General features: G+C 32.8%; 3 protein-coding genes and 1 long non-coding RNA gene across 8 annotated transcripts; 2 read left to right on the top strand and 2 right to left on the bottom strand.

The window, feature by feature from the left end:
• Window positions 1-469: 469 nt before the first annotated feature.
• On the bottom strand, window positions 470-6,908 carry LOC129901324 (uncharacterized). 5 transcript variants are annotated; one of them, XM_055976470.1, is made up of 5 exons: window positions 6,691-6,908; window positions 5,819-5,976; window positions 4,870-4,936; window positions 2,910-3,011; window positions 470-624 (listed from the first exon to the last, which is right to left on the bottom strand). In XM_055976470.1, exons 1-4 carry the CDS (start codon window positions 6,820-6,822, stop codon window positions 2,913-2,915), a joined length of 456 nt encoding a protein of 151 aa, XP_055832445.1. In that variant the 5' UTR covers window positions 6,823-6,908; the 3' UTR covers window positions 470-624; window positions 2,910-2,912. The 5 variants fall into 5 exon arrangements, with proteins under 5 accessions (XP_055832445.1, XP_055832447.1, XP_055832444.1 ...); XM_055976472.1 differs by lacking the exon at window positions 470-624 and adding an exon at window positions 1,046-1,697; XM_055976469.1 differs by lacking the exon at window positions 470-624 and adding an exon at window positions 1,712-2,497.
• A 2,284-nt stretch (window positions 6,909-9,192) lies between these two features.
• Window positions 9,193-13,877, top strand: LOC129900451 (uncharacterized). Its single transcript, XM_055975423.1, has 5 exons — window positions 9,193-9,483; window positions 9,584-9,659; window positions 10,096-10,547; window positions 11,683-11,932; window positions 13,698-13,877. The coding sequence occupies exons 1-5, from the start codon at window positions 9,478-9,480 to the stop codon at window positions 13,727-13,729; spliced, it is 816 nt and encodes a 271-aa protein (XP_055831398.1). The 5' UTR covers window positions 9,193-9,477; the 3' UTR covers window positions 13,730-13,877.
• Window positions 13,878-15,570: 1,693 nt separating this feature from the next.
• LOC129901507 (F-box/kelch-repeat protein At3g24760) lies at window positions 15,571-17,413 on the top strand. The gene has a single exon (XM_055976707.1). It carries the CDS (start codon window positions 15,693-15,695, stop codon window positions 16,863-16,865), a length of 1,173 nt encoding a protein of 390 aa, XP_055832682.1. The 5' UTR covers window positions 15,571-15,692; the 3' UTR covers window positions 16,866-17,413.
• Window positions 17,414-17,582: 169 nt separating this feature from the next.
• On the bottom strand, window positions 17,583-20,944 carry LOC129900766 (uncharacterized). The gene is made up of 3 exons (XR_008769688.1): window positions 20,837-20,944; window positions 19,519-19,615; window positions 17,583-17,844 (listed from the first exon to the last, which is right to left on the bottom strand). It is a non-coding gene; the product is annotated as an uncharacterized LOC129900766 (long non-coding RNA).

Genomic DNA, 20,944 nt, shown 5'->3' with positions numbered 1-20,944 from the left:
ATATATATATATATTATGTTTACTAGGTTTACTATTGCACTGAGGTCTATTCTATCTCGGGTAACCTGATTACGGCTTTTCCGACTAGGCACTGGTCGTGTTGCTATAATGTAACGTGCAATCCCAAGGCAACAGGATGTATGGTGTGTATATATATATGTATATAATAAAACTTCATAGTCATTGAATTTATCACCCCAACTAAATTTAGGAATGCTAACAAGTACATACATAATGGGCTTGTTCAATTGTTCGACTTCACACTATATAATATCCATTTTGTACAGCTTAAGCTGTCTCGCACCAAAAATATATGAATTATTAAAATAAAAATATTAAAGTTCAAATTCAAGGAAAAAGAGATGAAATAATTAAAAAATTAATCATGATGGAAAACTTTAGAAAACTAGACAATGATAATGACGTGTTTCTTGGTATCTATGATTTGTATCATATATTATAGTATGTATAAACTGTCCCATTTAAAACTAATGTAAAGCCGACATGGGGTTCCTTCCTTATAAAAACTACCTGGCATATATAATTGCATGCACAGGAATACAAACCACACATTGAATCCATGTTTCCTTGTTGTCCTTCCTTTCTCCACAGTTATGAATTATTCTGTAAGTAAAAATTTAAAAACAGTAAAGAAAGATTTTTTAAAAAAAAAATAGTTGGGGTACAGAAAGGGGAAATGATCAAAATGGGAGAAAAAATTACAAGATGGAGAATCGAACCCTCACCAACAAGGTGAAAATTCAGATAGTCAACTAACTGAACTAGTCAAATTCCCTATAAAGAAAGATTCAAGTTTTGTGGCACACCCCATTTTTTATGATCCAATTTACACTATTGGTATTCTCTATTATGTTAACTACATATTACAGAGAAAAAGGTGTGCACATAAGAATTTTGTTGGGCTATGACCCATGTTCCAGCCAAAGGCCCATGGCCTAATCCTATTTGTAAAAGAATTATTCAAATCCTTTTACAAATAGGATTAGGCCATGGGCCTTTGGCTGAAACATGGGTCATAGCCCAACAAACTCCCCCTCCAGCCAAGGGGCCAAATGGGCTTCAAGTGAAGGAACTCTTGACAGGCTTCATGCCTGCCGCTGTTCTACAAAACTCCTGTTTTTCTGCGATTACCACTTTAGTAAGCATATTTGAAGGATTTTCATGAGTGTGTATCTTCTCAACCTCACACAATTCACTCGGAATACAAAGAGGTTCACACAAGTAATAACGTATCACTTGTGTCTCACAGTTTCTCCCCCCACACAAAACTCTCAAATTCCCTTAGGACTACATTGTGAATGCTACTAAGTTAGAAGGAATAAGCCTCTATTTATAGAGTCATTAACCTTTTCCTATAAGAAAAAAGACTAGCCAAATATGGAGACATTGTGTTTTCCTTTTAGGAAAAGGAAAACCTAATTATACTAGAAAAGTCAGGGCAAACACCCAACAATTCTCCCCCTTGGCCTGAATTTCTGACAAAATAAATTTGTTCCACCTTCTTCACATAATCTTCAACAAGTTGCATCTCCGTCTTCAAAATCTCCTCTGCAAAATCTATGTCTCAGCACAGAGAACTTCTCTGAAAAATTTCTCCAACAAAAATCTTCATTACTGTCAAAAAGTTGCAGCTAGAACTGAACCCGCCAAGATGAACACCCATTTTTAACCTCGCTCTGATACCACTTGTTATGACGAAAATAATTAGGTGTCATGCGGAAGTTAGCAAAGCAAACCTTGAATGACCATGAGTAAGAAGACAAACGAGAAATATACCAAAAGAGAGCCAAGCATTTAATGTGGTTCGGTCAACCGACCTACATCCACAAGAAGAGATGAGCAATCCACTATAAATATGAGAGTACAAAATATCGAGAGAAATAACCTCACACAATTCACTCGGAATACAAAGAGGTTCACACAAGTAATAACGTATCACTTGTGTCTCACAGTTTCTCCCCCACACAAAACTCTCAAATTCCCTTAGGACTACATTGTGAATGCTACTAAGTTAGAAGGAATAAGCCTCTATTTATAGAGTCATTAACCTTTTCCTATAAGAAAAAGGACTAGCCAAATATGGAGACATTGTGTTTTCCTTTTAGGAAAAGGAAAATCTAATTATACTAGAAAAGTCAGGGCAAACACCCAACAAATTTATGAAAAAACTACCTAATTACACAAACATTTTTTTTTCCAATTTATCACTTGCATTGTTTCACCCCATCATACACTGATGCTTTCTGATCGATACAGGTCTTCTAGCAGCTAAGATATCCAAGAGAAATGTCCTGATTCTGCATTAATTCAACAAGATATCTGTCTCCTACATCAGTCTGCCGCGTTCCTCTTTCTTACATTGATATTAAAGTATCAAAAGAACCCACTCTTCGTGATATGGATTCGTGATGGTCATTATAATCATCCAGAAACAATGGCTTTCAAGATGAGGAGTTTTCTACTGCAGTTCAACCGTCTGAAATAAGCAAACAATTTTAAGGTTGGGGGGGGGGGGGCGCTTGGTTGGTAAGTTGAAAATATTTTCTGGTAAATACTTATTGAAGATTGATGATAATTTCAGTAAATTGGATAGTGTCTTGATGAAATTTATTAGTATAAAGTTAACAATGATCTTAAAGCATTGATTGGAGAAAGTGATATAGTATAAGAGTTAGAGAAGTCAATTTTCCCCTTTTGGTAGAAAATGTTTTCGTGGGAAAGATTTTCCAGTAACAAAATACCAAAAAAAAATGATTATCTCGTGAAAAATATTTTTTGGTCATACTGACAACACATTACAATTTTAACTTTTTAAAATTTAGACTCAAGTTGGGAAACATGTCAAGTTAGGAACTAGTTAACCTAAAATTACTAACATACATACATACCTGCTAAACATCTTTGTATAGCAACTGAAACTTTGGTATTCTCTCTGGAGGAAGGGGACAAGTCACTATGAGCTTGCCTTTCATGGCCCCTCTAAATATTGCCTGCTTCCAAACAGGGACAACCGTGCAGTTAGAAATGACTCCACATTCATGACTTGCAAAAAAAATTAACCATCAGAACAAAGTATCATCTCAGCAGATTCAAAGAAATATACCAAAAACTTTAGTGTACTAGCTCCTGAATAAACAGCCAACTAGAACACAATCGTATGCACATCATAGATGCAAACTCAAGTAACAATCAGGTGTTCTATAAATTGTGAACTAACTGAGAAAAGCCCAACACTAACAAATCTATCTGAACCTAAACTCATTATCTAATTGTTTCAGTTGATACACGAAATAGTTGCTAGACTCACAAGCAACTCTTAGATTCACCAAACTTGCCGAGCTTTATTCAACACCCGATGCCTCAATGTAGGTGAGAATCTATTAAATAAATCCGAGAACCTCAAAATTTGAGAATGACATATATGAAGACTTGTGTCATGGCATATTGTATTTGCTCAATTCAAGTATTAAGAAGAGGTAAAAAATTCTATGCATACAAAATTTGATGCATAACTTTTTGGTTTTTTAGAGGAACATCCTCCTTGAAAGAAATAAGTTGTCCTTACCTTATGGAAAAGGGATCTCAAACTATCAATTTTATTTGATAACCGAGAAACTCCCGAGGCCCAATGGTGCACAGTTCGAAACTAAGGAGATAATGGGCCCACCTCTCTACCGTTCTCCACCTAAATACCAGGCTGTTGTTTGAGGCAGTGTTCGAACATGTGATATGTGTCTAACCACACATCATGTGTTGCGCTCTTACAACTAGACAAAAGCCCTGGAGTCATCTGAAAGTATGGATTTTAACATGTATTTTCACTTATATTAATGCTGTAGAATATGCATCTCAGTGTACCCTTGACTATTTGACAGATGTGGTTGTAGTGCTTTATAATAATCTTAAGAACCGATTCCTGGTAAAACTTAGTGTCAGAAATTTATGGCAGAAATAGTGTCTTATGGGTATGGTTATTTCTTACGGAAGAATTTGAGAACCCTCCAAGTCAGTTAACTTATGTAAAACAACTACTATATTTATATCTGCCCATGTCATGCTTGCACAGCATTCAAAGATGAACCAAACGAAGTTCTTAAACGCATATAGAGGACGTTCTGAAGAGCCATGCAATTGAAGTTTACGTTAATGCCCTAGGCAGGAAGACATAATCCACCAGATAATGAACAAGGACTCTTAGACACCAGATTTAGTAAATTCAAACTTAAGTATTAACTGATAATCAGCATCTTCCTACTTCTACAATCAAAGTTTCCTGCTGCTTAAACTTCATGTCTGGGGACATGCAGAAACAAATCTACTAGCTTAAAAGCTAATTTTGGACAGCCCTTCATACATATACCAGAAGTTTGAGTCAAGAAATTAGAAGCTTCTGATATCTTGGTCATTCTCCAAAAGCCAAAGTACATCACTTCAATTTAAAGCCACAACCTTGAGATTACAATCACATATATTAACTACTGTTATGCCAAATTACTTGTCTTTCTAGCTTTTATATCCCATCAAAGAAAAATCATGATGTTAATGGATCAACTTCATGCAAGTATTTGTGCCATATTAGTCACTCAATATTGCTGGTTTACGGTACCGTCATATTTCACTCTTTAATCAAACACCTTCCGAGGCTTTGGCACCACTAGAACCCATGGAGACTTAAACAGTCCTGTTTAGAAAGTGCTACCCGAAGTTTATTTACAGTTGAATAAGGAAGTCACAATTATTGAAAAACTGCACTAAGCAGCAAACAGCAAATAATTTTACACTTAATGTTTATCCGGATCATAGGGAAAATACTAAGGTCAAGAAATAAAGTTGTGAGTTATCCCATACCTCTACAACATCAATGAAGTCTTGTTTTCTCTGAAATGCTCCAACCCACTTGGTGTGATCTGCACTCCTGGAGAACATCCATCTCAGAGAAGTAAGAGTTTCAATCATGATATGACAGAGTTCCATAAGATACAATAATATTACGGGAATGGAATTACGACATCAAGCTGTCCTTGACATATGCATAACTGAGTTTACATGTAATTACTTAATAATTGTTGCAATGTTGTCATCAAATTTACCACATAGATAATTCTTGCAGAATTCTATGTAGTTAACAGACTGAGAGATAAACCTTTTTTTGAATTTTGAAATATTAGATTGAGAGATAAAATTTTAACATTAAGGTAGCATACTGAGTGGTAGAGGGAGAAATAGAGAAGCAAATTATTTGCAAACTTTCTTGAGCATGTTCCAATATAACATACCCTCCACTGAGGGAGGAGGCAAGTACGAAGATGTGGTGACAAGAAGATTATCTGCAAATACGTAGACAATAGACTACACATTCCTTTTCTCTCTTCTTTTCTTTTAAATAGCATCTCCTTCCTATTTCTTACTAAAAAATGTTACGCCTTCACAATTCTCTCTTCACCTCTCTACCCGACGAAAAACAAAACAGAGATACGGCTCTTGCAAGTAGCTGTTTGAACCGGGTCGATGTCACTTCAACTTCCCTTGATTGAAGGACCAAACAACTTGTTATCCAAATTGTTGTGGAGAACTTCCTGCATCCTGAATTAATTTAATTTGACAAAAAAAATGCGTCTAATATATGGTCAAGATTATTGATTAGAGTCATAGAAGGACTAAAATATGCTGTGCTCCTGACGCACAACAGAGGGGCAAGGATAGCTCTTTCTTCAACTAATAATTGAATCACAACAACAACATAAAGAGCATGTCCATAGCAGAAAACTTTGAAAATTCGAACAAAGAGAAGGCATACCCAGAATCCATCTTCATATGATGAGCATTGAAGAAGAAAATGGTCGATGGTATTAAGGTTATATCAAAATATTTGACATAAACTTGAACGTCCTCTGAATCAATATCCACTAAAGCCACAGTCGCAAACTTGGACACCTCTCTCACAGATTTATACAGCTGCAGCAAACAAGAAGCAATAAAGTAAACGAACCACTCCAAAAAAGATAAAACTTATGCAATAACAAATTAACAGTGAAAAAACACAACTTCCACACAAATCGAGTGTCTAATGCATAAGGGGTGAATCGTCCTTTTTCACATCTATCTACAACTTCCAACTAGAACTTCACAAATTGTAGTTGTAATTTGTCAAATATATACTCCCACTGTCTCAATTTGTGCAGAACTATTATTATATGCAGAGACAAACAACTTGTAGTCTTCCTCCCAAGAAAAAAAAACATTGTTGGTGGAGGTGGCAAGTAAGCCAGGGAATTAGTCGAGATGCGAGAAAAATTGTCATACTATTAGACATTTGATGAGTTGATCATCGAGCATATCTACTAGAGCTTTAAGTTCTATGCACTCACATCGTAAACCATATTACATAATTAGGTCATTTATAAGGTAATTAGAGGCAAATCTCTACCATAACCTGATAAAATTGGTCACTAAATTGCTACTACTGGTGTAAATAATCTCTATACTTCCAGTGTACATAACTTAAATCCATATATAATCTCACTAGCTTAGCTTAAAATCCTTGATTCGCCTAAATATTAAGTTAGGTAATGCTTTTTACAATAGAAATTCAAGGAATTGGAAGAAAATAGATGAATCTATCAGTTTTTCACAGAAAAACAAGGGAAAACAGAAAAAATGGAGGCGTACGATGTCGTCGAGCTGGAGGCAAAGAGGATCAGAGGATCGGCCGAGACGGAGGACAAGAACTTTGTCAATTGTGTCCCTTATTATGGAATCTACTTCTTCCTTCGTCGTCAGAGCCCTCAATACGTATTCCATCTTCTTTTCTTCAAAAATACGGCCAAACGCTACCGGAAAACTTTATATTTGCATGCGACGAGGGCTTCGCCGGGGGAGTGGGATAATATACGGTAAATACATCGGGGGAAATACATTTTTTACCAGAGTAATTGCACTATTGGTCCCTTAATTATTGATCTATTTTGATTTTTTACTTTTAATTAACTAAATATGTGTTTTTAGTCCTTTGAGATAGAAAATTATGCTCAGTCAAAGGGATGCAAACTGCACACGTAAATTAATTGAAGGTTAAAATAATTCAAAAGTTATAAAGTTCAAAATCAAAATTTATTGATATTTAAGAGATTAAAGGTGTTAATTTTATTTTTCATGCATGAGAGTTTAGACGATTTTTTTTAAAATTCTCCACCTCTAACTATGAACCTGAATGTTTGGGTATAGGTTTGATTTGATAATATAATGGATCATTGTGATTTAATTTGTCGAGTCAAATGAAATAAATGGATCATTATTCAGCTCGTTCAATTTTAAATTATTGGATGGATTACTAAAAATAAGTTGATTTTGCAATTTGTAGGTACCAACCATCTATTGAATGTGCTAACGTTATTAAATCCATAAGAGGGAACTTGGCTAAGTGTGTTAAGCAAGTAAAATTTATCGAGTGGTCATTCAAGTTTGACTCTGTCATATTAAAAAAAAAATTGCAACATATAAGTCATCCAAATTTAAAGATTATCATACAAAAAATTAATTTTCTATTTTATCACATAAAAGTCACTTTTTTGTCACATCAAAAAATCCGAATAAAAATACGTCTTTATTTCGCCATTGATTCATTCGTTAGTGCACATTTCTGCCTATGAATTCCTAGAGTTGTCTCACAAAGATATTTTATCCGAATCTTCAATTCCACTTTTCCTAAAAGGATGAACCACGCCTTTGCTATCGCAGGATTATAATCATATTACACCATATTCTCGAAGGGAGCATGGTGCAAAAGCTTTTAGATGGACTAAATTGTGCAAGTCAAAATGGGACGAATCAATAAATAAGAAAATGAGGTGATCATAGTTTCATGGCTAATTATTTTTGACACTCTCTTAAGTGGAAATGTGTAATGCCTTAGTGATTATCCTTAATAAGGAGTCACTATTAGGTCAGAAACAACATTGAATGGGAAAGGGACAAGCAATAAAACCTGCATCTCAATATTCTTTTTACTGGATTATGACTTAATGAAACACTGAGAACCAGTTACTTAACTGAGTATGAAAGGTTGGAGAAGCAGAGACTCACAAAAACAAAAGTATAGTATTTAATCACCCCAACTCCCAAACATTTTTGTGAGGTGATTCTTTGAAGAATATATCTTCTTAGCCATATGTTTTTGTAGGTACCCATTCCAGTCCTTGTTTTTTCACAACTGTTTGTGCCCACTACCTAGTAAATGTCTCATTAAACAAAAGAATAATATCTTATCCACCCAAAATTCATATTCCTTTAGTTTTATTTGTAGGTTAATTATTCGGTATCTGTTAAAACGGGTTAGAGTCTCACATTGATTGAAAAATGGATTGATAATTTGTTTAAATAGACTTGGACAATCCTCTCTTCATAATTTAACTTTTGAAATTAAGTTAGTTCCAAATATAATATCTTTACATAATATTAGAGTCGGATACACCTCTATTAGACTCCTAGTCCACAATCTAATTGAGTTTGGGTATGAGGGGGTCTCATACTAAATTTCTTTAGTAACTGGACTTTTTCTGATATTGATCCCACTATATTCCTTAAAGCTTGCAGTTTGAGCACAATGTTATAAACAAGATATACTCATGATTCAAAGGTCTTTTTTTTAATCAGTTAAATATTGTCATATAACTTGGAGAATAGTTTCTATTCGTATATTTTCTTGGCCTAGCTAATATAATACTTCCAAATGAAATCCTTTAATAGGAATAATACCTTCTTCTGAGAGTGCTAGATTCGAAATGAAAATATTTCTAATATGCAAATAAACTCACGGCTATCGCAAAGTGAAGGTCTACAAGATAACTGTTGCAAAGTCTGGTCATTCGTTTCATAGTTAGATCAATCTATCACTCAATCATAAGAAACAATTATGTATCTACTTATAGTATTTTTACCCTGCTTGGAGGAGACTTTCAAAGCAACTCAATTTCTGTCTTGGGAGTTGGGACCTTAAGACTGATCTTTCTGTTAAATCTTATTGGAACACAAAAAATACTCCAGACACCACCAAAGGCCCAACATTTTGTATGGTGAACAGAGTTTCCACCATGGATGAAATTCATTTAGTATTACATTATATTCTCTTTATAAGTGTCACTTTTTCTCCCTTAGATTCAAGATATATATGCTTAGTACCCACCACATGATTAATTAGTCTTACTATATATTTGTATAAATAAAATCCTTATTGCCACAAGAATCACAAAGCACAACAAGATTCCTCTCTCAAATAATATATCTACTACTTATTACCACATTAGTGTCTTCATCTTTCTCCAAAGGCCAAAGACAAGAAAATTTTGGCTTATTACAGACAGCACATATAGTTCCTTCTATATGTTGTCTATTTGACCAAAAAAATGTCTCACTTGTACAGTCTTAAAGAATCTCTCTTTTAAATATATTTCCACTAACATGCAGGTAAGCTAGCTTTCTACTTTTTATTTTTTTTCTTCATTATAAAATTATCTATTGTCATGTTCACATCTAACTTTGAATATTTACCTATACATATATACAGATCCTTCAGTGGCTTTTCAAGAATGCAAATGAGACCAATTTTAAAACCAATTCTAGCAAGAAGGAAGTTGTTACCGGTGAGTTAAAAAAAAAAAAAAAAAACTTTGTTCACTATCTTGTTAGTAGTACATTTTGTATTTACGTTTTGTGTTCAAAGAATTTTACATTATTAGTGTAGTTTAACTGATAGTCTATTTTTCAGATTACCATATCATACTTGACATGAAGATAGTCTGATATGAAGAGTTACCTATTTTAAAGAATTTTTTACTATTCATGCAATTGAACTACTTGCAACATGTTATCGCTCTATTTTTCATATTACCATATGAGACTTGACACAGAAGATAGTCTGATATGAAAAGTTACCTAGCTATTTTGTATGTCAATTTTTCCTTATGACATGAAAAAAAATTATACATTGTCACTGCATAGAACTTACACGCTTAAATTTTCTTTATGTTTTTGAGATCGGACATCTTTAAAAGTTAGCCAATTCCTCTGTTATTTCAGGTGAGGAAGTGAAATCGCAAGAGATAGTGATGTTTGAGATTTCTCGGAAAAAGAGAAATCGAACTGAAAAATCAGCAAAATCAAGCTGCAAGATCCTCAATTTGTTCAACAAATTACGCAGAAAGGACATCTCGACAAATTATTTCTACAGCACGATTCATCTAAAGAGATTGGGAAGTAAACAGGGATTTGTACATTGCATGAAGATGAAAAAACAGTGTCTTACTCGTGGATTAAGCTTTCGTCGAAAAGCAGATTCTGCCACAGCCAAAGTTTTGCCAGTTAGTGATGCAGTAGGAACACCAGCATCAAAAAATGGTCATAATTTCAGTGCAGATAAGAAGGAAAAAGCTATTGGAGACAAAATCAAGACAGTTTCAAAGATGAAGGAACTAATAAGATGGACGGCTGCTGCTAAGTCACAAAAGGGACGAAAATACTTTGGTCGAAAGGTAAGATTTTTTAGTATAATTTATCTTATATACATCGACAGTAATCTAGTGTAACGTGCAGAGATCCATCTCATGCCACAAATAATTTTTACTTTGTTGCAAGGTTTGAAATTAGATAGTAAAAAAATATGAATTTGGTAGTTGACAAATTTCAACAACTAAAATATCATCATTTTTGTCGAACCAAATTTCACCAATAAACCTATCAAAGTTTGAAATATTTGTTTCTTCATGATGTCATCGATGACATCAAAGGGATAATGTTTTTCCATAAATAGAGCACTCTTGCTCATTTGTAAGCACACACCAAGATAGAGACGAAAAATATTAGAGAGCAAAGTGAGGTATATCATAGACTATAAGAAAATAGTCTGTGAAAAAAAATAGAGTGTGATTATATTTTAGTAAGGTGGAAATCATAAGAGTGTTTTTTTTTTGAGTGTGTTGTGGTCACTTTGAGTGTTGTACTCGTGACTATCCAGTGTAAAAATTCTTACTATAATGATATCAGTTGCTCCTCTTAACCCTCTATATATATTTTTGTGTTAGTCCGCGTCTTCCCAACATAACGTTATTTGTTTTAGCAAGTTGCTCGTAATTTCAAGGTTACTAACCGTTTAACTTATTTTGATAGTTACTTGTAATCTTCATTTAGGTAATCAATTCTTTTATATTATGAGTATACAAAAGATAAAATCTAATAGATAGCGCTCGTAACAAACAATCACTCATCAATATTTGTTAAAATCATCTCTTATTGTTCGGAACCCACAAACCATTCTAATCTGGAGGGAAGGGGTTAGAATTTCTTCGAATATGTTCTTGAATTCATTCGAATCTTCTGACAAACATGTTGTCACGACCACATTCGAGTACTATGCAAATGAATTATATTTCATCATTTTCCAGCTTTTATTCTTCCCAACTGCTATATATAGATTTTTTATGTTGTCACTACTAAAAATATGTCTGGACCAAAAAGTGTGGCCACACTTTCAATAGTTTTTTAAAAAAATAAAAGGCTTATAGTATAATTATTTCGCAGAAAGATAAACGTATATATGCTAACAATATAAAGTTAAGTTTTATGGACCGTTATTTGTATTTGTTTTTTAACTGTCTCGATAATGTGTAGGTTCTGCACTTACACGATAGGTCGTACTTAAAGACAGTACCAGATGATGATCATGATCAGCTTAGCTATGACTCTCCCAAGATCAGCTACAGATGGGATGCTGATCAAAGTTACTCTACAATTTCAGCCAGTTCCTTGACAAAAAATGACCAATCTATCAACACTTCCCCTTTAAACTCAACTGTGGTCTATATAGATCAGTGTCCTGCAGAAACTAGAAAAGGGAATTGGATCACCACGGATTCTGAATGTAAGTTTCTTTAGTCCTTTTATTCAATATTTAGTCTAATTTCACGGGTGAAATCTGAGCAGGTAGAATATACCATATTTTATCCCTCTTTAATTTGTAAGGTAGATGTTCGCTCAAAAAGGAAGTATTCAATGCAGGATTGTAAATCGAACTAAGGTCTATTGCAGTAAAGTCATAAAACTAAAATGTTATAATCAAAATTAGAGGCGGACCCATGTAGATATACCTTGAGATAAAAGGGGGTCAAAATGAGCCCAAATATATGTAATCCGTCCAATTCGTTCAAACTTTTATGAGTTAGGTTCAAGATAATTTGTATTGAGTTCAATCTCAACTCATTCAAACCTTAACCCATTTTTAAAAGGAAAAATTATTGATTGAGTGCTTTTTAAAAATTAATTACTTGATTGAGCGATATTTTTTATTTATTATCATTTATAGCAATATATAGCAATATTATGATAAATCTACACTTGTATTAAAAATGAATTATGCATACAATATAAATGTATTATAAGTGTTTTAAAATATATATTATGTTTGTGTAGTAAGAAACTAACATAATGTATTATAAGTCTATTAAAATATGTGATAAATGTATTATCCATCTATAAAACTTGTATTATATATGTTTTATAAATAGTTTCCTGCAATATGTAGGAAAACTGTATTATAAATGTATTATAATTGTTCAGTGAAATTATTTTTTTATTGTTATAAATGGTAAATATTTTCTTAATATTGTATATCTATGTAAGTTTCCCTTTAAAAAAAATCTTCAATTGAGCCCAACTTAATCTTCAATTTCAACCCGTTTTAAAGCTCTTTATTTACATTGATGTAACGTATATTCTCATATTAAAGGTGTGAATTACTATCTATTTTACATCTTTTAGGATAAATCTATCAATTTGTGGATTTTATTTTTATTTTCTTGAGTTGAAATTCAAATTATGGTTATAAAAGGTAAATAATAAGATGTTAAAATTGTTAAGATTAAGCGGGTTAAATTGGACGGATCATGACCCAATCTAAATTTTAGCTCAATTGAGTCCAACCCATTTGAGCCCAAAGTAAATTTGAGCGGGTCATGACCCAACTTGATTTTTATTTTAACTCATTTTAATATTCTCAATTTCACCCAACCCGCCCAATTAACACCCCTACCTTGAGATATGACATATATCTTATTAGCACTCTAAAACACAATAATTAATTGGGTGCACTGATTTAAACTCTTGAAAATATTGGATGAAGGGTTGGCTAGTTTCGAACCTCTCCACATAGAAAACTTTATCTAATTTAGCCATTTAATTCATATTTATAAGTTAGTATATTAGTTTAATATTGTTTAATAAGATTATCGCACGAATCAATATTGGGTAACATGCTTTAACTAACATGCATTAGCCGTTGATGGTGTATCCTTCGTCTCCAAATCCTGGCTTTTCGCCTCTGATCAAAATGCATCAATCATTCGTATATTTGGTATATAATATGAAAAACACTATTGATTCATTAAGTTGGTGCCAAAGATTACGACCCTGGGTAAATATAAAGAAATACTTATCCATGCATCATAATTCTTGATTAATAAATTTTAGATTATTTTCATTTTATACAAAGTATAAGGATAGTCGTATTTCTTTAGTTACAAAATGTACTTTTATAATTCTTAATTCAATTATACGTGAAATTAACCCCCTCCCCCCCCCCCCCCCCTATATTTTTCTTTCAATCTGATTATGTCATTTTTTTATGACAGTTGTGGTACTAGAGCTAGAGCTAGAGCTATGAAGAAGATTGGTGGTCTCTTATGCCACGTAGTAATTGCTTATCAACGTTGCTACTTTGATGTAACGGTCTATGTTTAACGCACATGACACTCACCTTATACGTCAATTTTATATTCTAACCAACAGTCAACGACGATGACATTAAATTTTATACGTGGAGTCTGTAAAGGGGAATATGCACGTAATTTTATTCCTATGAAAAAATTATTTTTAATATACGTCGATTCAAGTAAAATATATCATAACAAATATAAAAAAAATATAGTAAAAGAATAACGGAGAAAAGAATAGTAACCAAAAGTCCATAATAGATAATATGATAACCAAACTATTCTAACCAACTTTCAAACTCATAAATGTTTCATGGGACCAATTCCAAATTAACATCCTTTCCAAATTCCAGCCATTGTATTTAATTTGATTTTAATTACTCTAAAGACTTTTAATCCTCTTGCCTATTAAAAAGAAGAAACTTTTGAATGAAGTTATTTTGATACGCAAACAAAAAAGAAGCAATCTATTAATTTTTATTAGGACTGGGCGTTCGATATTCGATTCGGTATTTTCAAAGTTCGGGTTTGGTAATTCGAAAATCGATAATTCAAAGTATATATCAAATACCGAACTTTCAAATTTCGGTTCGACAATTCGATAATCGGTAAATCAAACTTCGGTTCAATACGGTATTCGGTAATACCATATTTTTTTAATAGTTTCCCCTCTTACTGAACTCTTCTCTTTTTGGTAATTTTTTTTCTTCTTTTTTTCCAGTTTTTTATATTAATGATAAAAAAAATGGACATTCGGTATTTACCAATACCGAAATACCGAATACTGAAACCGAAATATCGAATTTTATATTTCAATATCGAATACCGAATCGAATTACCGAATTATTTAATATCGAAATAGACGATTCGATTCGATAATTCCATTTTCAGTATTTTATGTTCTGCCCTAGTTTTTATTTAGTAATTTGTGATGAAAGACCTGGATGACACTATCATTTATAACCTTGTAAAGGTAGTGAATTATGATTCTTTACCAACATTTCCTCACAAACTCTTTGGGTATTTTAAAGCTTAAAAACCAAGTAGTACTATAGATGGTACTTAAAATTTTCATCACAAAACTTCAATAATTTTCAAGTGAAATACAATATCAAAAACCAATTATAACTTCTAAATACTCCAGTGATTTAATTTGTTTGTCTGATTTTAATTTGACAAGAATTCTAAGAAAGTAAAGAAAATTTAAACCTTATAATGTTAAATTAAAGATACGTACAATGTACCAAGATATTTTTTAATTTTGTGGATTTTAAACATATCATGTGAAAAATTAGAATTAAAGAATTGCCATAAAAAAACTTTCTTTTTTAAAGACTAAAAAGGAAAGTAAAAAAAACAAATTGAAAATGAGGGAAATATCATTTTTCAATTTAATTTTAATTATTTTTAAAGTGTTATTTATCAACATATTAAACTCTTTTTTTCCACCAACCCCCAGAAGATCAATAGTATTCTCACTTATCCTCCGGACTTAAACACTCAAACCTTAACCTACCAATCGATAATAGAGGTGGTTAACTACTCGAGCAAACATCACTTGCCGCTGCAACCTCTGTCCTTGGGGTGAAATCCATTACTATGGAGGTAAATCACGTTAGACTTGTCCTATGCGATGTGCTCAACTCAGAGGATATTGAGGAGGAGTCAATCTCGAGTTATTCGTGTGGATGACCACTCTTCAAATCAATTGAGTTATCCGAAAGACAATGAAGTCAAGTTAAAAAGCAATATATATATATATATATATATATATTACGTCACTATGTAGCAAAATAGGACAACCAACGACTCCTCACACATTCTCCATTTCTTTCTATAAAATAATCTAAAATCCCACACACTTCATCAACAAAAAAAGAATAATCTTTTACAAAACCCCTCAATCAAAAAAAGATGGAAGAATCCATTTGTATTCAAAAACCCAATTCTCAAAATGACCAAAAATTCAAGAATTGGAATATTTTTTCTTCAGATCTTACAGAGAAAATCCTCTCTTACCTCCCAATTCGTTCTATAATTATTGCTTCCTCTGTATGCAAAATCTGGAATTCTATAATCACTTCTTCTTCTTTCACTACCAAAATCTCTGCTACAAAAAAGCCATGGCTTTTTCTCTGTGGCCAAAACAGCATTTTTTACAACAATAACCAACCATTTGCTTATGACCCAGATGCCAATGAATGGATTTCACTTCCCACTTCAACCCTTTTGTCCCAAGATTTCTTTATTGGTTCAAATGGTTTTTTCTTTGCTACAACTTCTGAAAATTTCAGTTTTAGGCCAATTTTCAATGGAATTTGGGTCCAAACAAGCCCTTCGAGGTTCTCCAGGTGTAATCCTCTTGTGGGTGTTTACAATATTGATGATGGGGGGCTAAACCCAAGATTCATTGTTGTTGGTGGTGTTAGATTTGTTGGTGGATTAGTTGATGTTGAGGACCGTTTGGCTGTTGAGATTTATAATCCAAATCTTGATTCTTGGGAACTGTGCCCACCTTTGCCAACAGATTTTAGGTCAGGGAATTCATCACAGTGGTTATGTTCAGCTTTATTGAGAGAAAAATTCTTCTATGTTTTTGGGATATATTCTTGTTTTATTACATGTTTCAATCTGGATGAACATTTGTGGAGTGAGGTACAAACACTTAGACCACCTGGGATATTGTTTTCATTCTTGGTTTCTTGTCAAGATTGTTTAGTCTTAGGTGGATTATGCAATTCACCAAATGGACCAAATTTTGTTCTTTGGAAGGTTGATGAGAAAACAATGGAGTTTAGTGAACTTGCTATAATGCCTAATGAATTGATGTATTGTTTGTTTGATAGTGATGAGGATGACAAATTTGCTAGTTTAAAATGTGTTGGATTGGAGAATCTTGTTTATGTGTACAATGAAGAGCATCATAAGAATTACCCTGCTTGTGTTTGTGAATTTAGTAACGATTTTGGTAAGTGTAGTTGGAGGAAGTTGCCTAATTTGCCACCACATGCTAGTAAGTTTCATAGAGTGATTAGTTTTTGTTCAAATGTTTCCCTTGATAACATTCTTGTTGGTGCAAGAAATTGAAGTTAAGCAGTGTGGTGGGATGGATGAGATTCTTCATTTTTAATCAGAGTTCTCGGACTTAAGCTTTGAAGACGAAGAAATTCATGATAAAGTATCAAGAGCATCAATTAATGTGTCCTATGGTGTGAGTCCAGATTTGTTTGATTTAGAATACTTGAAACTTCACTAGCAAACAGTGTGGTGGAAATAGATGAGATTTTTTCTCCTTAATTAGAGATATCAATTTCGATTTTGAGATGAAGAAATTCATGGTAGGTGGGAAGTGCGTCACCGTTAAGTGGACTCCTATGCAATGCGAATCTAGATTTTTGGATGAATTTCTGTTGGTTGGTTATCGAAAGTTTCGCCTTTATTGATGAGAGTTCGATTTCCACCTATTTTGTAATCCATTTCCTCTTTACCTGCCCCAATATTTCAAAAGAACAGAAAAAAAAATAGAAACAAGATTTAAGTACTAGATACTTGTTCTTGTTTCCAGAATTATATGCAAATTATTATAGTACTTTTTTCAAGTTGTGCTCGTTGATGAAATTTTCTCAGTTAAAGACTTCAAATATTGTTGGCTGAAGTTTCATCAGATTAGAGTTAAATCATTTTTGTTTAAATTTCAGATAAATATGGTTGAAGTTACTATTTTTCTTAAAAGTTCCCATATGTAACTTTGCTCACTTTTTTTTTTGGTTATAAAGATTAGATTATATAATATTAATCGGAGTTTAATACAAAAGCGGAGGGATTAATCCCACCTTCCTGGTCTGTTATACGACCATTACAACAACAAACTTTCCTAGTAAATAATGTTTCAAAATTATCCAAGGCTAAGGAGTCCACCGTGGAGGATGGTGGGGTTTCAAACATAATTACATCAAAATTCATGTAGTTCTCTTCAGCTAGTTCCTTCACTAGCTTGTCTGCAACTTTGTTTTCCTCTCTGTAAATGTGTTCAATTGCTGGTTTCCCCAGGACCTGCATAAGATATCTACACTCTAGGATGATGTTAGTGAAGAGCATGTGATTATTTAAGATCATTGAAATGACTTCCTTAGAGTCAGTATTTATTATGAGAGGTTTAAGGTTTTTGTTTACCGCAATTCTCAGCCCGTAAAGGATAGCTAATAATTCAGTCTGTCCGGGGGTGGTGTGGTCACAGTTCTTTAAGAACCCCATGATTCAGTTCCCTCTATGGTCTCTGGAGATTAATCCTATAGTACCCCTCCCAAGGCTTTTCCCAGCAGCACCATCAGTGTTAAGTTTATAGAATCCTTCAGATGGGGGTTTCCACTTAAGGGTATTGAGGGTATCCTTAAGTTTACTAGGTGTCTGTCTCGAAGCAACAAAGTGGTTCTCTAAGGCCCAAAATTCGACCAACTCAGGGAGGGGACAGTTCCTATTGTGGTTGAAGGTGTTATCATTCCTGCTGAGCTAGATCCCCCAAAGGCAACATGGTAGAATATCTCCCCATATAATCCATTTGTAATAGGGTTTGTCCTTGAGGCTGTCCCAAATCTATCTCATATTGGTGGTATTGATGACAGTGGAGTCCAATATAAGAGAGGGAGTGCTGCGGTTGGCCAAATGGTTCCAAAAAGTAGAAGCTTTGGGACTGTTAAAGAGTATGTGATTGATATCTTCAAGGGCATAATCACAGAATTTGTAGTTAGGCTCGATGTTTAGGCCTATATGATTAATGACGGAGTTGGTGGGGAGTCTCACATGTGTTTGGAGCCATATGAAGAACTTGATTTTTGGAGTGGTATCACTACTAAAAAACTGTTAAAAAAACGATGGACTGTGTCGCTTTTTTGCTCGACGCTTTTAATAAAGCGATGGACTGCATCTCAAAAAGCGACGGACTGCGTCGCGTCTAAATTTATTTTTTTAAAAAAATATATAAATAAAAAACAACACTGCATCGTTTTATTTTTAATTTTTTAATTTTTTTTCCAGAAAAGCGAGGGACAAAGGGTCCCTGTCCGTCGCTTTTGTTCTTGGTGTTCTTGAAAATTTCCAAAAAAGCGACAGACATAGGGTCCCTGTTCGTCACTTTTCTAAAAAAAAATTTAAAAAAAATACAGAAAAGTGACGGACTAAAGAACCTAGTCCGTCGCTTTTTCTGTAATATTTTTGACATCAGTTCTGCTGCCCACTTGCAATTAAAATGTAATTCAATAATAATCAATACAATACAATCCAACACAACTAACCAACCAACAAAATATACAATATGCATCATAACGAACATAATTAAACACTCAAAACGAATGAAGTCATAATATTTTAAAGTCTTTCAAATTTAACAACTTAAATATCATATATTATCTTATCCTACAATAATTCAATATTTCTAAAGTGAAAGTCGGATTTTATTAGACAATTAAAGTACAAACTGATTCCAACAAGTAAACCAAATCAAATCTAAGTGTCAACATTAGATGAACACAAATTGATCTTGCAAGAAAATCAATTTTGTCATCAATAGGATCAACTAATGTTGTCACTTATGCTAAACTAACAATTTATCACTAAAGCACACTCTAAAAATTCAAACATATCCTAAGAAATCAAACAAAACCCTAAGCAAAATTCAAGTGTTGTATATTGAATAAAAAAATCTAATATATACAAAAGTTAAAATTTAAGAGGAAAAAAGTACCTCGAATTTTTTCAATTAGGGCTGAGATGGAGGGGTTGGTGGCAGTAGGCTTGGCGGCGTCGAATATTGAAATATTTAATTAGATTGTACCCCTGCACTAAAATTTTTGTACAAAAATATTCAACCTTAATTAATTATTTCAAGTATCCTAAATTCAAGTATCTAAAGTTGAGAATTTATACAACCAAAATAATTTCTAACTACTTAATTAAAAAATCCTAAAGTTCAAGTAAAATAATCCTAAAGGTCAAGTTTTAAATTCAAGTTTAAAGTTCACAATTTTAAAGTTCAAGAATTCTCAAGTTCAACATTTCTAAAGTTCAAGTTCGATATTTTTCTAAGTTAAAGTACAAACTTTCAAATTTCAAGTATAATTTAAGTTCAAGTATCTAAAGTTGAGAATTTATACAAACCAAAAAAAATCCTAAGTACTTCAAAAATCCTAAAATTCAAGTTCTAAAATCAAAGTTCAAGTTAAAAAATTCTAATATTCAACTTAAAAAATCTTAAATTCTAAGTTCAAAATTTAAGTTGAAAGTTCACAACTTAAAGTTTATATATCGTACAATAATTCAACATTTCTAAAGTTTAAGCTTAATTAATTCTTAAAAACCACAATTCAAGAAACCAAAGTTAATAACTTCATAAAAAATATAAATAATTCACAATTTCTAAAGTTCACAACCTAAATTCAAATAAGTAAATGCTACACCCAAAAAAATAATCTAAGTTCAACTTAAAAAATTCAACCTAAAGTTTAAGTTCTAAATTCAAGTTCAAAGTTCTAAATTCAATACAAGTTATGATTAAGTTCTAAGTTGTAATCAGAAGCTCTAAATAAGTTCTAAGTTTCTAACTTCTAATTAACTTCTATAATTACTTCTTAAATCTAACTTGTAACTTCAATAACACTTGAATTCAAACTAAAAAATACCCAAATTTATAATCTAATTTTAAAATCCCAATTCAACTAAAACCCAAAAATTTTCATTCACTAATTCACAATTAAATATACAAACTAACAATGTTAATAACTTTATAACTTCAAAAACACTTCAATTCCAACTCAATAAAACCCAAATCACAAACTAATTCAAAATACCCCAATTCAAAGTAAAACTCTAAAATCAAAATTATAACTTTTTATTCACTAATTCACAATCAATGTTACAAATTGACTATGTTAACAACATATATTCAACAACATAAATGAAACAAACTAACTAACAATTCAAAGTTTTCTCAATTTACAAAAAAATAAAACCCTAATTTTAACAAGGAGAGAAAAAGAGAAGAGAGAGAGGGTCGGACGGAGTACCTGAGAGAGATGGAGGGACGACGCCGGCGGAGACGCCGACGAGCTGCGGCGGGAGTGGGGTGAGCGTCGGAGTCGGGTTTTAGGGGAGGGGATCAAAGAGAGAGAGAG

This window comes from Solanum dulcamara, chromosome 8, assembly GCF_947179165.1.
Source record: "Solanum dulcamara chromosome 8, daSolDulc1.2, whole genome shotgun sequence".
Taxonomy (NCBI): domain Eukaryota; kingdom Viridiplantae; phylum Streptophyta; class Magnoliopsida; order Solanales; family Solanaceae; genus Solanum; species Solanum dulcamara.
Note: the sequence above shows the minus strand (reverse complement) of the source record. Positions and strands in the feature narration are given on the sequence as shown.